This window comes from Macaca thibetana, chromosome 1 (assembly GCF_024542745.1).
Source record: "Macaca thibetana thibetana isolate TM-01 chromosome 1, ASM2454274v1, whole genome shotgun sequence".
In the NCBI taxonomy this organism is placed as follows: Eukaryota; Metazoa; Chordata; class Mammalia; order Primates; family Cercopithecidae; genus Macaca; species Macaca thibetana.
This window is the reverse complement of record NC_065578.1, coordinates 30,248,063-30,261,264: the sequence shown is the minus strand read 5'-3', so window position 1 is coordinate 30,261,264 and position 13,202 is coordinate 30,248,063. Positions and strand designations below refer to the sequence as shown.

At 41.2% G+C, this 13,202-nt stretch overlaps 2 protein-coding genes and 1 pseudogene across 13 annotated transcripts in view; 2 read left to right on the top strand and 1 right to left on the bottom strand.

The window, feature by feature from the left end:
- Positions 1 to 13,202, bottom strand: part of ZCCHC17 (zinc finger CCHC-type containing 17) — a 1,254,002-nt gene that overhangs the window by 91,372 nt on the left and 1,149,428 nt on the right. The window lies entirely within an intron of this gene.
- The window catches only part of SNRNP40 (small nuclear ribonucleoprotein U5 subunit 40), a 202,650-nt gene that overhangs the window by 186,520 nt on the left and 2,928 nt on the right, over positions 1 to 13,202 (top strand). The window contains exons 7-9 of the mRNA XM_050795794.1: positions 3,392 to 3,512; positions 5,626 to 5,708; positions 6,960 to 7,021. Coding sequence (XP_050651751.1) covers positions 3,392 to 3,512; positions 5,626 to 5,708; positions 6,960 to 7,021 — 266 coding nt within the window. The remainder of the gene's footprint in view (positions 1 to 3,391; positions 3,513 to 5,625; positions 5,709 to 6,959; positions 7,022 to 13,202) is intronic.
- On the top strand, positions 7,050 to 12,237 carry LOC126958504 (transcription initiation factor IIA subunit 2-like; annotated as a pseudogene). Its single transcript, XR_007727205.1, has 2 exons — positions 7,050 to 11,382; positions 11,543 to 12,237. The product of XR_007727205.1 is annotated as a transcription initiation factor IIA subunit 2-like (transcript).

Here is a 13,202-nt window from a genome sequence, read left to right as displayed (position 1 = left end):
CTGTTCTAAGAAAGAGAAACACATAAGGAATGGGAACCCTTTTTAAAATCTGAGGTGAACAAATTCTGTGTATATTTATGAGCAGATAGACTGTTCCCACCAATCTCTTGGAACTTCCTACCTGGTGATAGGATTGGGGAGTCAGAGGAAAATGAAGAAAGAAGAAAATGTGTCACTTGAGAGCCTGATGGTCTGGCTGGCAATCTGGCATTTCTTATAACCCTGAGCTCTAGTTAGGATGGGAGTTCAGTTTGTAATTTTTTTTTTTAAATGTAATGGTTAAAAGGATAGATTAGGCCAGGCATAGTGGCTCATGTTTGTAATCCCTGCACTTTATGAGGTTTCATCCCTTCAGTTATTAAATATATGGGCCAGGCCAGGCGCAGTGACTCACGCCTGTAATCCCAGCACTTTGGGAGGCTGAGGTGGACAGATCACAAGGTCAGTAGATCGAGACCATCCTGGCCATGGCCAACATGGTGAAACCCGTCTCTGCTGAAAACACAAAAATTAGCTGGGTGTGGCAGTGCGCACCTGTAGTTCCAGCTACTTGGGAGGCTGAGGCAGGAGAATCACTTGAACCCAGGAGGCAGAGGTTGCAGTGAGCCAAGATTGCACCATTGCACTCCAACCTGGCGACAGAGGGAGATTCGGTCTCAATCAATCAGTGGGCCAGAAGGATCTTTCCAGAATATACATCTGAATGACTCATTTTTCTATTTTGAACCCTTCTGTGACTCCCCAGTGAAGGAAATAAAGTGCAAGCCAGGCATTCAAAACCTTTCATGAGCTGGCCTCTGCTTGTCTACCTCATCATCTGCTGCCTCTGGGTGCCTAATTTCCTACAATCCAGCAGTTTTTTTCATGCCCCTCTACTTCCACAAATTATCTTCTCCTAGTAAATACCCTTCCACTTTGTCTAAGTTTAAAAAAAAAAACAACTTTCAGACCCTGCTCAGGCACTTCATTTTCTGTGAAAGCTTCCCTTTCTCACTCTCGTCTCTGTTCCACCAGGGTTAACCCCTCTGCCCACTTTGCAACTGTACCTTGCGTAGGCCTCTCGTTACTTGCTTAAACGTCTTAAGTTTTCCTTGTTATACTGAACACTCCTTGAGAGCAGGGGCCATGTCTTTTTTTGTCATCTCCAGCAGTACCTGCCACTAATCAGATGCACAGATTTTCATTGAACAGCTGATTAGGATACTTGCAAAATGTTTTGCTTAAATTCTTGCTGTAGTTTTTTTTTTTTTTTTTTTTTTTTTTTTTGAGACAGAGTTTTGTTCTTGTTGCCCAGGCTGGAGTGCAGTTGTGCAATCTCAGGTCACTGCAGCCTCCGCCTCCCGGTTCAAGTGATTCTTTTGCCTCATCCTCCCAAGTAGCTGGGATTACAGGTGTGCACCACAATGCCCGGCTAATTTTTTGTATTTTTAGTAGAGAAGGGGTTTCACCATGGCCAGGCTGGTCTTGAACTCCTGACCTCAGGTGATCCACCCACCTTGGCCTCCCAAAGTGCTGGGATTACAGGAGTGAGCCACCCCTGCTGTAGATTTTTTTTGGTGGCAAATCCTGGATACTTTTTGGCCCTGCACAAACAAGGTATACAGGCCTCAAAGAGGAAGTTTGGAAATAACACACAAGTTCTGTGAGGGGTTGGCAAAGTGCATTCTCTCCTAGTTGTTACAAAGCTAGATTTCAACAGTGCCTTCTCAGAAGAGAAGGAACAACAGCTTGAACAAAATGTCAGACATTTCAGGCTTTCCTGATTACTGAAGCAGCAAACATCTTGATATAAAAAAGATCGTATGGAAAATGTGTTGGGCTCCACACATAGTGAGTTACTAATGGAGAAAGTGGAGTTGTCTGCCCTATGTATTGCTCTGCTATGTAACACCTAACTCATTTCTAGATAAGGAAAAGTGTCTTGATTTAAGGAACAGCAAAAGTTTTATGTACTTAGAAAAAAACTTTTGCAATATGAAATAAAATTGGGGGGAAATTTGTATTTTATGTAATACCAGTGACCTTAACAAAATTACTGTTCTTTTTGCCATGTGACTTTCCAGACTATTTCTGTTAGCTTGAAAATAATGTATGTCTGTGTAAGGACAAATACTGTTTTGTATTTTCCTTTTTTGCTTAACAGCTTATTATGTAAATATTTTTACATTTGGTCTTCTGAGTTATTTTTAGGAACTGCTTAATAATAGCTACACATTATTGAGGACCTGCCATGTGCCAGGCATATGCAAGCATTCTTATAATCCTTACAACAGCCATGAGAAGTAGCTAATCTTACAGACCAGGAAACAGGCCCAGAAAGAGTTAGTGACACAATGATACATAACTCTTAAGTGGCAAGGACCAGTTTATTCCTACCCTAAGTCACCACTCTTTCTACTCTGTCATGCTATCTCCTATATGAGAATTCAGTTTTGCAATGTGCTTATGAGACATAATTTAGTAAACCACCTGTTTTTCCTGCTTGACATTTAGGTTATTTTCTGTGTCTTACCTTTCCTATGCAAGCAATAATGAATCTGTTATTTATTTTTCTTTTAATAAATGTGCTTATCCATAGTGTGTGTTCATGTACGTACCCATACATGTACATATATATACATTTATTGTCACATACTGTTACATTAAATGAAAAATTTTAAGTATCTATATTTTTCATATTGTTAACACAAATTAAACATGTAATCATAATGGCTTTTTAAATGATAAACTTATTTGTTTTATGTATTTATAATAATTTGTAATGGCTAAGAATCATAGTTTAAGCATTTTAAGCACTCTTTAGTTTTTTTCTATAGTAGTTTTTATTTTGCTATGATTTGAAAATAACCTTTCTGAATTCTGTTTTTTTTTTTGTTTAATACTTTATCTTAACATTTGATATGCATTCATTTATATTTATCGAGTCAGACATGGTAACCTTAACTACCTTTTTAGAAAGACAGAGGTTGGCCAGGCATAGTGGCTCATGTCTGTAATCCGAACACTAAGAGGACGAGGTGGGAGGATCGCTTGAGCCTGGGAGTTCAAGACTAGCCTGGGCAACATGGTGAAACCCTGTCTCTTCAAAAAAAATTAGCTGGGTATAGTAGCATGCTCCTGTAGTCCCAGCTACTGGGGAGGCTTAGATGGGAGAATCACCTGAGCCTGGGAAGTCAAGGCTACAGTGAGCCATGATAATGCTACTGCACTGGGCAACAGAGTGAGACCTGACTCAAAAAAAAAAAAAAAGGGTGTTTTTCTCTTTGACAGAAATCCTGTAGAGTAATATCAGTAATATCAGTGTCTCTGGGCAATTGACTCTTGTCTCTTGTCATTCTCTTTCTCTGCTTTTATTAATTTGATTTCTGGGGGCACCTTTTTGTTTTTGCAGGTCTGGGACCTGCGCCAGAACAAGCTAACCTACACCATGAGAGGCCATGCAGATTCAGTGACTGGCCTGAGTTTAAGTTCTGAAGGCTCTTATCTTTTGTCCAATGCAATGGACAATACAGGTAACTTTGGAGAGGAAATCTCTCCCAGGATCCAAGGAAAGTCAATTGCTCACAGATTCCATCAGATGATTAGAACGTGTTGTAATGGTGAAAGCTTTAGGTGAGATAGTTAAGAATCTAGGACTGTAGTCTCAGATCTCTGTCTTGTCCCTGAACGACTTTGCACACAGCATTTCTTCTCTCTGGGCATCAGTTTCTAACATTGATAAGAGGACTGGACTTAACCTTTAAGACCCATCTCAGCTCTGGTATTCTGTGTATCCAACAGAATATTAGAAACTCTAGGTGATGAGTTTAATGAAAAAGATGTGAATCTAGAGGTCTGTTCAAGGCAGTTCTTGTGCGTTTTCAGAGAGCACCAAGCTTGGATGATCTCTTTTGCTCTTTCCTGACAGTCTGTCTTCCCTCCCCACTCTGAAAGCATTGGTGTGGGAAGAAGTCTTCATTAAAACATTCTGGATTTACACAAACACACTCTTGCTTTTTCTCTTTACTTGTTTTTGAGTTGTAGGGTGGGAGGATGGGTCACTATAGAAAAAAAGTAAGGTGACTTGCTGGATTATATGCTTAATGTTGAGGGAGTTTGGAAATGGCCCTGGTATACAAATTTATAGGCTTGTCAGGAACTAAAATGTACTCCCTGATATTTTGTAACAAAAACAATACCTGACATTCGTTGGCTACTTAATAAATATTTGTTGAATGAATGGAAATCTTTATCTTTTGACTGTATTCTCAATAGCAAACGTTCATTCATAGCTTTGCCTTTTTATGCCTGCCTGACTCTAAGGATTGATAATACTTTTTTCATACTCAAATAAAATGACATCACTGAAATTCCACTACAGGTATAGCGTCAGTTACGATGGCTATAGCTACTGCTTACAATAGATGTTTATACACACATAATCTAGCATTAAAAAAATTTTTTCCCTTAATTTTTTTTATAAGACAGGATCTTGCTGTGTTGCCCAGGCTGGTCTCAAACTCCTAGGCCCAAGCAAGCCTCCCAAGTACCATGCCTAGCTAATTCTAGCATTCTTTATAATGAGGAACAATGAGGTTTCCTAAATTGATATTAAAATAAGGAAAAAATAATAGAATAATTTCTTATGGCTGCGTAATAAAATTATAAATTCTTTATTTTTGTTTGTTGCCTACAAATTTTCTTTAAAATAGTGTTATTGGCTGGGCGGAGGAGATCACCTGAGGTCAGGAGTTCGAGACCAGCCTGGCCAATGTGGTGAAACCCCGTCTTTACTAAAAATACAAAAATTAGCCAGGTATGGTGGTGGGCGCCTGTAATCCCAGCTACTTGGGAGGCTGAGGCAGGAGAATCACTTGAATCCAGGAGGCGGAGGTTACAGTGAGCCAAGATTGTGCCACTGTACTCCAGGCTGAGCAAGAAGAGCGAAACTCCATCTCAATCAATCAGTCAATAGTATTATTTAAAAAAGAAGACAGATAATTTTCTCTTCATTTTACGGAACAGGAAAACCAAGACACAAACAATCTCACTGTTTACCTGACATCACCCAAATATGCAACAGAGCTAGAATTAGAATCAATGTTTACTTTTTCTGATTTTTGGTATGGTACAGTGCTCTTTTGATTTATTTAACCTTTTATATATTTTATATATATATCTGACCTTGTTCAGTTTTAGACTCTCAGGTGCCTATATGAGGGAAATTAGGAAAGGGCAATGTAAGGTTGGTTTTTATAAGTTCATTGTCACAGTAGTTCATGGTATTTAGTTTGTCACATTGAAGCTTTGCTGGATGTGACTCTAAGCTGGCAGAGAAATCTTGCAAAGTATCTTTTTGAAATTAGTATCACACCCAGCTGCATTCTGTTGTAAATTACCAACATTGAGTGTGACATTTTTCCTTCCTGCCTCCTCAGCTAGCCCCAGTTATTGGGATTTAGATGTATTTTCCTGCTTGAAAAAGAGAAGAGCCTTAACAGGTAGCAGTGTGTCGTGTTGGACTTCGCCTATCCAGGAAACAGCATCTGTCATTGATTGACGTGATACTAATTTCAGCTGGGTGCCCACGAGGCCTCTGACCGATAGTTGTTTTGGTTGGTTGGTTTATTTGGATTTGTTTTGCAGTTCGTGTCTGGGATGTCCGGCCATTTGCCCCCAAAGAGAGGTGTGTAAAGATATTTCAAGGAAATGTGCACAACTTTGAAAAGGTGAGTTCTGCTTGGCAGAGGAGTTTTACTGTTCATTTACTTCAGAGAAACATTTAAGGTGGTACTAAGGATAGAGAGCAGTAGCTCTGCTAAGAATGGACTTCATTCCTATAACACTGCTCTTAATCAAAACTTGTTGCCAAAAATAAAGCTAATAGAAATAATAGTGACTGGGGAGAAGCCAGTCACATAGCCCAAAAGGAATGGAGCCAGCCCTCAAACTGAGGGCATCTGACTTGACACCACCCTCAACAGGACACTCCTGGCCTTTTAATTACTTGTAAATTTTACCCTCCTAAATCAGTTTTCCATATGGAACCCAAGCTCCCATAGCTGTTACCCGGATGGTCTCCCTACCTGCCTCCCCATCCTGTGACCACGTGTTTTAGAATCCTAAGAATACATCTCTCCCCTCAGTAACTACCACGGCCCAAGTTCTGAGAGAGAAATTTTTTTTCAAACCCTCAAATTTCAAGGTCAGCTCTATTGAAAGAAGCTTTTCCCCTGAGAGAATTTGTTAATAGAGATTAATTTTTTTTTTTAAGAGCTCATTGAGATTCAGTTTCACTGTATAAATCAAATTTTATTTTTTAGACCTGGCACAGTGGCTCACAGCTGTAATCCCAGCACTTTGTGAAGTCAAGGTGGGAGGTCAGGAGTTAGAGACCAGTCAGGGTGACATAGTGAGACCCTGTCTCTACAAAATATAAAAAATCTGGTTGTGGTGGCATGTGCCTGCAGTCTCAGCTGCTTGGGAGGCTGAAATGGGAGGATCACTTGGGCCCAGGAGGTCAAAACTACAGTGAGCTATGATTGTGCCACTGTACTCCAGCTTGGACAACAGAGCAAGACCCTATCTCAAAAAAAAAAAACAAAAACAAAAAAACCCCAAAATTTATTATTTGTTGGGTTTGTGTGTATTTTTCTTAAAGATAGTTAGGGAAAAAAAAAAAAGAATAATGAGTATCAAGATAAATGGAGCAAAGGGAACCTCCATTTATAAGTAGAACAAAATTTTGTTGTCAGGTTCAATCTAATTAACTGTAAGTTAAGCATTTTCTACAGTTTTTATATGGTGTAAAATAACAAAGTATGCTATTTTGAGCATAGAATATAAGATAATTACTGACCATCTTCCTGAGAAGAATAATTAAAACTCTACTTAGGAAATGTAAAGCCTCTTAGTGATTCTGCAGCCTTGCAAAGAGGAGTTTGGTATATTACTATTCAGTGGATTCTTATTTATTATAGAACCTTCTGAGATGTTCTTGGTCACCTGATGGAAGCAAAATAGCAGCTGGCTCAGCCGACAGGTAAGGATTACTGGGTGCAAAGTAAAGAATGATGTAGCTGGCCAGATGTGGTGGCTCGCGCCTGCAATTCCAGCACTTTGGGAGGCCGAGGCGGGCGGATCTCCTGAGGTTAGGAGTTCGAGACCAGCCTGACTAACATGGAGAAACCCCATCTCTACTAAAAATACAAAATTACCTGGGCGTGGTGGCACATGCCTGTAATCCCAGCTACTTGGGAGGCTCAGGTAGGAGAATCACTTGAACCCGGGAGGCAGAGGTTGTGGTGAGCTGAGATTGCACCATTGCACTACTCCAGCCCGGGCAGCAAGAGCGAGACTCCATCTCCAAAAAAAAAAGAATGATGTAGCTATGCAGGATGTCTTCTTGTGTTTGATACATAAGGCGTGGATATGGAGCTAGAGCAGACATAGAGTTATGACTGTACTTGAAGATGAAACTCTGTGCAGTATGAAGGGTTTCAAAACCGTGTTGGACAAACATAATTTCTGCCCACTTTGGAGACATTTTAGACCTACAGGATCAACGATTTGTTTGATTCTGTTGGGTTCTCTTTGCCATCAAAATAAATTTCAGTCTCATAATCTGTCTCTAGTCTCCCTCACCACCTCCTTCTTCCATGCTTCAGTTCATTTGAATACATATTAAGTACCCACCTCGCCCACCATCACAGTGCTGCTCACGTGGAATTTTCATATTCTAACGTCCTTTTGTTTTCTCGCCTCCAGGTTCTCTCTCACATTCCCTCTTCATTATCCAAACTCCTATATCTCTCTAGGAACCACCTCTATGTTACATCCGTAAACTGTCCCTGGCGCCCTCTCTCTATTACCTCTTGGACATAACTAATTGTTCTTTGTGCTGTAATCCCATTTCATACATCTAACCTTTATTAGCATTTATTACATCTTACAATCAGACAGAAAAAGTGAGGTACCCCCACTGAGTTACTTTCTCATAGAGATTAGGGAATGAATCTTAGTCATTTCTGTGAACCCATGGCACTGTTGTCAGTGCTTGAGCTTTTTTTTGTCAGTGCTTAAGCAATTCGTTTATATTACATGAATGAATTCCTAGCTGAAGAATGGCAGTCCAGTTTTACCCTGCATAGCAGCTCAGCTATTGGTAATGCCTGTCTGTGTTGGAGATGATTCAGAGCGGTGTCTGGGTTAGTGGGAAGTGCAATGATTGCTAGGTGCAGGGTGTAACAAAATGCGGACTAGGTATTTTCCACCCCATGCTGAATTAATCAGCTAAGGCTTTATGAAATATGAATCTAAACTGGCTCAGGCATTATGTGCTGAATGAGAAACAGAAGGGAGATAATTTTTCTGTTAGATGCTGTTGTATTTGGCATGTCTGTGGTAACCCGTGTTTGGGGGAGAATCAGAGGTTGAATAGGGATGTCCAGGTGTCAAGTCTGATGGGCTGCAAATGAGGCCTGGTAAAGAATGATGAGACCCTCTGACAGCAAATCCTGTGTTTAGCTCCCATTGGGCAGTGTCTTGACCCTTTTTAGCTTAATCCTATCCTCCCCTTTAGAGTTTCTCTTCCAACCCTACGGAAACAAGCACCATCCTATAAATAGGAAGCCTTTCTTGGGCTAGCCAGGGCTTTCAGCATATTCTAGGATTTTCCCCTATTTGGGGCCCTAACACTGCCACACAGAAGCTGCACTGTGGTCTGTCCCATACCTTTCTATTAATGAATCATACTGAACATATTTAAATTCCAGAGTCTGCTTTTTTTTTTCTCCTGACAAGTTTAATGCCAAGAAAAATGGACAAGTATTCAGGTATTTTCTAGAGGAAAAAGAAAGAGTCCAGGTGAAAGTATCACATTGATTATTTGAGTGCAAGTGGTTTAGAGAGCTGCCTAGAGGGGGAAAGCTGAAGAATTTTAAGTTGTCAAGTTACTAGAGAAGACTTTAAGAAACAGACTAAGGTGTCTCATATTCTGATATAGTAAGAACTATCCTAATATTTTTACATAATTTTCAGCAGAAAGAGTGTATCTTTCTTTTGTAATTAAATTTTCTTGTTTGTTTTTGAGACATAGTCTCGCTCTGTCGCCCAGGCTGGAGTACAGTGGTGCAATCTCCACTCACTGCAAGCTCTGCCTCCCGGGTTCACACCATTCTCCTGCCTCATCCTTCCGAGTAGCTGGGACTACAGGCACCCGCCGCCACACCCAGCTAATTTTTTGTATTTTTAGTAGAGACGGGGTTTCACTGGGTTAACCAGGATGATCTCGATCTCCTGACCTCGTGATCCGCCCGCCTCGGCCTCCCAAAGTGCTGGGATTATAGGCGTGAACCACCATGCCTGGCTGTAATTAAATTTTTAAATTATATATACATACTTTTTTTTCTCTGATGAGCAGTTTATTTCTGGCATTGGCCCTTTCTGAATTGTAGTATCCTCTTTTTCCTCTTTCCCTCTCCACTGTACTTTTAAACTTTACATGTGGTCGATGATGCACACCTTTAATCCCAACACTCTGAGAGGCCAAGGTGGAAGGATAGCTTGAACCCAAGAGTTCAAGACGAGCCTGGGCAAGATGGCAGGATCCTGTCTCTATAAAAAAAAAATCTTAAAAATTAGCCAGGCATAGTAGTGTGCACCTGTAGTCCCAGCTACTTAGTAGGCTGAGGCAGAAGGATCCCTTGAGCCCAGTAGTTTGAGGATATAGTGAGCTGCAATCATACCACTGCTCTCCAGCCTGGGCAACAGAGCAAGACACCATCTCTTTAAAAAAAAAAAAAAAAAAAACTTCACATGTGGAAGCGTGGTCTGAGGAAAGCCTACCCTTTCTACCTGCTGGGGGTTGGCCAGATTTGACAGGCCACCTCGCCAATTAGCCTCAAGTCAACAAGCAGCTCTGTTACATAAGGCTCCTAGTTCCTGCCAAATGTTGCCATGCCAGAGTAAGGAGAGGGCAAGGAACTCCTCCAAATTTAGCATCTAATTGGCAGCCATCAAGAGTGAGGCCTTGAAGTGTAAACCCTTGGAGATCTGAGATTCTGTCTTTTATGTGCCTGGGAAATGTATCCTCAGAAAACTGCTTTTCAGCTTGGCCTGAATTTGGCAAATCTCTCCTTTCTACTAACTAATAACTTACAGATCACCTCCTCTTATTCAAACTTGAAACTATATATAGTCCTGTAGACTACAGGAAGGCTGGCCAGTCTCTTGGCCAAGAGTGATTTATTCAGCCCATTGACTTCATGAGATTCTGTTTTGATGATGAGTATACTTGTAATAACAATAGCTATAATTAATTCTGTGTGCCAGGCACTTTGCGTATATTACCTCATTATTTTTCTCAACAAAATTATGAGATCAATATTTTCTCCATCATTGTAACTAAGAAGCTTAGAGAAGTTAAATGATCTGCAATTATTTAACTTCTCTGAGCTAAGCTTACTTAGCTAGTAAATAGCTGCACTGAGACTTGAACCCCAGTCTTTCTGACTCCAGAGCTCATACTCTTTTACTGTGCCACACTGCCAATAATTGAATTAATGAGGACCACCTTTTTGTGCGTGACAGGAAAGAAGACAGTAGGAAGGGTATGAGTATCAGAGCCAAGGAGTCTAGACTGATGGAGTTCCTGCTTCTCCTCCATCTTGCTCAGAGCTTAGTTTCTATGGAGCCTAGCTGATGACAGCTAAATAGTATAATTAAGAAGCTCTTGTTTATTTGCATTTTAGACCAAAAGTGTAATGTTGGATTAGAACTAGGCATTTTATAATCCAGTACTGGTGAATGTACCATTTTTATGATCAAGTACTGGTGAGTTGTTGATTGCACAAAACAAAATATGTAAATAATTTTAAATACCTGCTTCAAAACCACCAGCCCTTTATATTTACCAACAGATGAATTTTACTTCATCAGATTAAGATAATAGACCCTTTATTTTTAGCCAGTATATTTATGGATGGTTAAGTGAAAGTAAAATACGGGAGTATATTAAGAGCTCCAGAGTCTTGGGTTCAGCTCTGTAGTTTCTGTGGCTGCTGAAGAGGTGGTCAGGAATATAGGAACCCCCTGCTGGGCTCCTGGTCACTTCTGTCTGCTCCATGGCAGGAAGCCTTCAGCACAAGACATCAAGGCAAGCTTGAATAAGAAAAACAATTTCTTCTTCCTAAGCCATGTCATATCAGTTATACAGAAGTACTACTTTGGGAAACAGTCTTCAGGAGAGCCTAGATGAGCTCATACAATCTCAGCAGTTCACTCAACTTGCCCTTCAAGTTTTACTTCAGTTTGATAAGGCTATAAACGCATCATTTTGGCTCAGAGGGTTAGGAACAGAGTTGATTTCAGTGGCTCTCTAAATACATACAGATTCTGCCATATGCCATGCATGGTGGCTCATGCCTGTCATCCCAGCACTTTGGGAGGTGAAGGCGGGAGGATCGCTTGAGGCGAGGAGTTCAAGACCAGCCTTGACAACATAGGAAGACACTGTCTCTACCAAAAAAAAAAAAAAAAAAAATTAATTTAGAAAAACAAAAAGATTCTGTGATAATATGTAGACTTTTATATTCAATGATATTGAATTACAAAAGGTGATAGAACTTATTAAAGTGGATAAAGTGAAAATTATGGCCTGTGATGATAAAAATACTGGCTGTAATACTACCGAATGAATAGGAAAAAAATCACGTTTTTATGACATCTTCTGTTACTATTCATCACTTTTGAAGAGAAATGTAAAAATTTTTTTATTCTAGCATTGCAGAAATTACATTGTGTTATTTTGGTATTTCGGTAGTTTTCAGTAGTATTCAGAGTATTTCAGTAGAAAGAAATTTAAAACTCTATAGCCTCTTATATTACCTTTATTATACAGCATGAAAAAAACATGAGACAGGATCCCACTCTGTCACCCAGGCTGGAGTGCAGTAGTGCCATCTCAGCGCACTGCAGCCTCTACCTGCTGGACTCAGTCAGTCCTCCCACCTTGGCCTCCCAAGTAGCTGGGACCACAGGCATGCACCACCACACCTGGCTAATTTTTTTTGTAGAGACGGGGTTTTACCATGTTGTCTAAGCTGGTCTCAAGCGCCTGAGCTCAAGCAGTCTATCAGCCTTGGCCCCACAAAGTGCTAGGATTACAGACGTGAGCCACCATGCCCAGCCTCATAATTTTTTTTAATGACAAATAAAAATTTTGTCTTCCTAAGAACATTCTCTAATAAGCTTTTTTTTTTTTTTTTTTTTAAGAGTTCTGGGCCGGGCGCGGTGGCTCAAGCCTGTAATCCCAGCACTTTGGGAGGCCGAGACGGGCGGATCACGAGGTCAGGAGATCGAGACCATCCTGGCGAACCCAGTGAAACCCCGTCTCTACTAAAAAATAAAAAAAAACTAGCCGGGCGAGGTGGCGGGCGCCTGTAGTCCCAGCTACTCGGGAGGCTGAGGCAGGAGAATGGCGTGAACCCGGGAGGCGGAGCTTGCAGTGAGCTTAGATCCGGCCACTGCACTCCAGCCTAGGTGACAGAGCGAGACCCCGTCTCAAAAAAAAAAAAAAAGAGTTCTAATTTTAGTTTTGCCATTGATGACTGTATTGCCTTGGAAACGTCACTGTGCCCCAGTTTTCTTATCTCTAAAATAGGGAGTTTAGAAAAGCTGATATCTTTTTTTTTTTTTTTGAGGCGGAGTCTTCACTCTGTCGCCCAGGCTGGAGTGCAGTGGCACCATCTCGGCTCACTGCAAGCTCCGCCTCCCGGGTTCGCGCCATTCTCCTGCCTCAGCCTCCGGAGTAGCTGGGACTACAGGCGCCCGCCACCGCGCCCGGCTAGTTTTTTGTATTTTAGTAGAGACGGGGTTTCACTGTGTTAGCCAGGATGGTCTCGATCTCCTGACCTCGTGATCCGCCCGCCTCGGCCTCCCAAAGTGCAGGGATTACAGGCGTGAGCCACCGCGCCCGGCCGAAAAGCTGATATCTTTTTTCTCTTTTTTTTTTTTGGAGACGGAGTCTTACTCCGTCACCCAGGCTAGAGGACAGTGCCACGGTCTTGGCTCACTACAACCTCTGCCTCCCAGGTTCAAGCAATTCTCCTACTTCAGCCTCCCGAGTAGTTGGGATTACAGGCACACGCTACCACACCTGGCTAATTTTTTGTATTTTTAGTAGAGACTGGGTTTCACCTTGTTGGCCAGGCTGGTCTCAAACT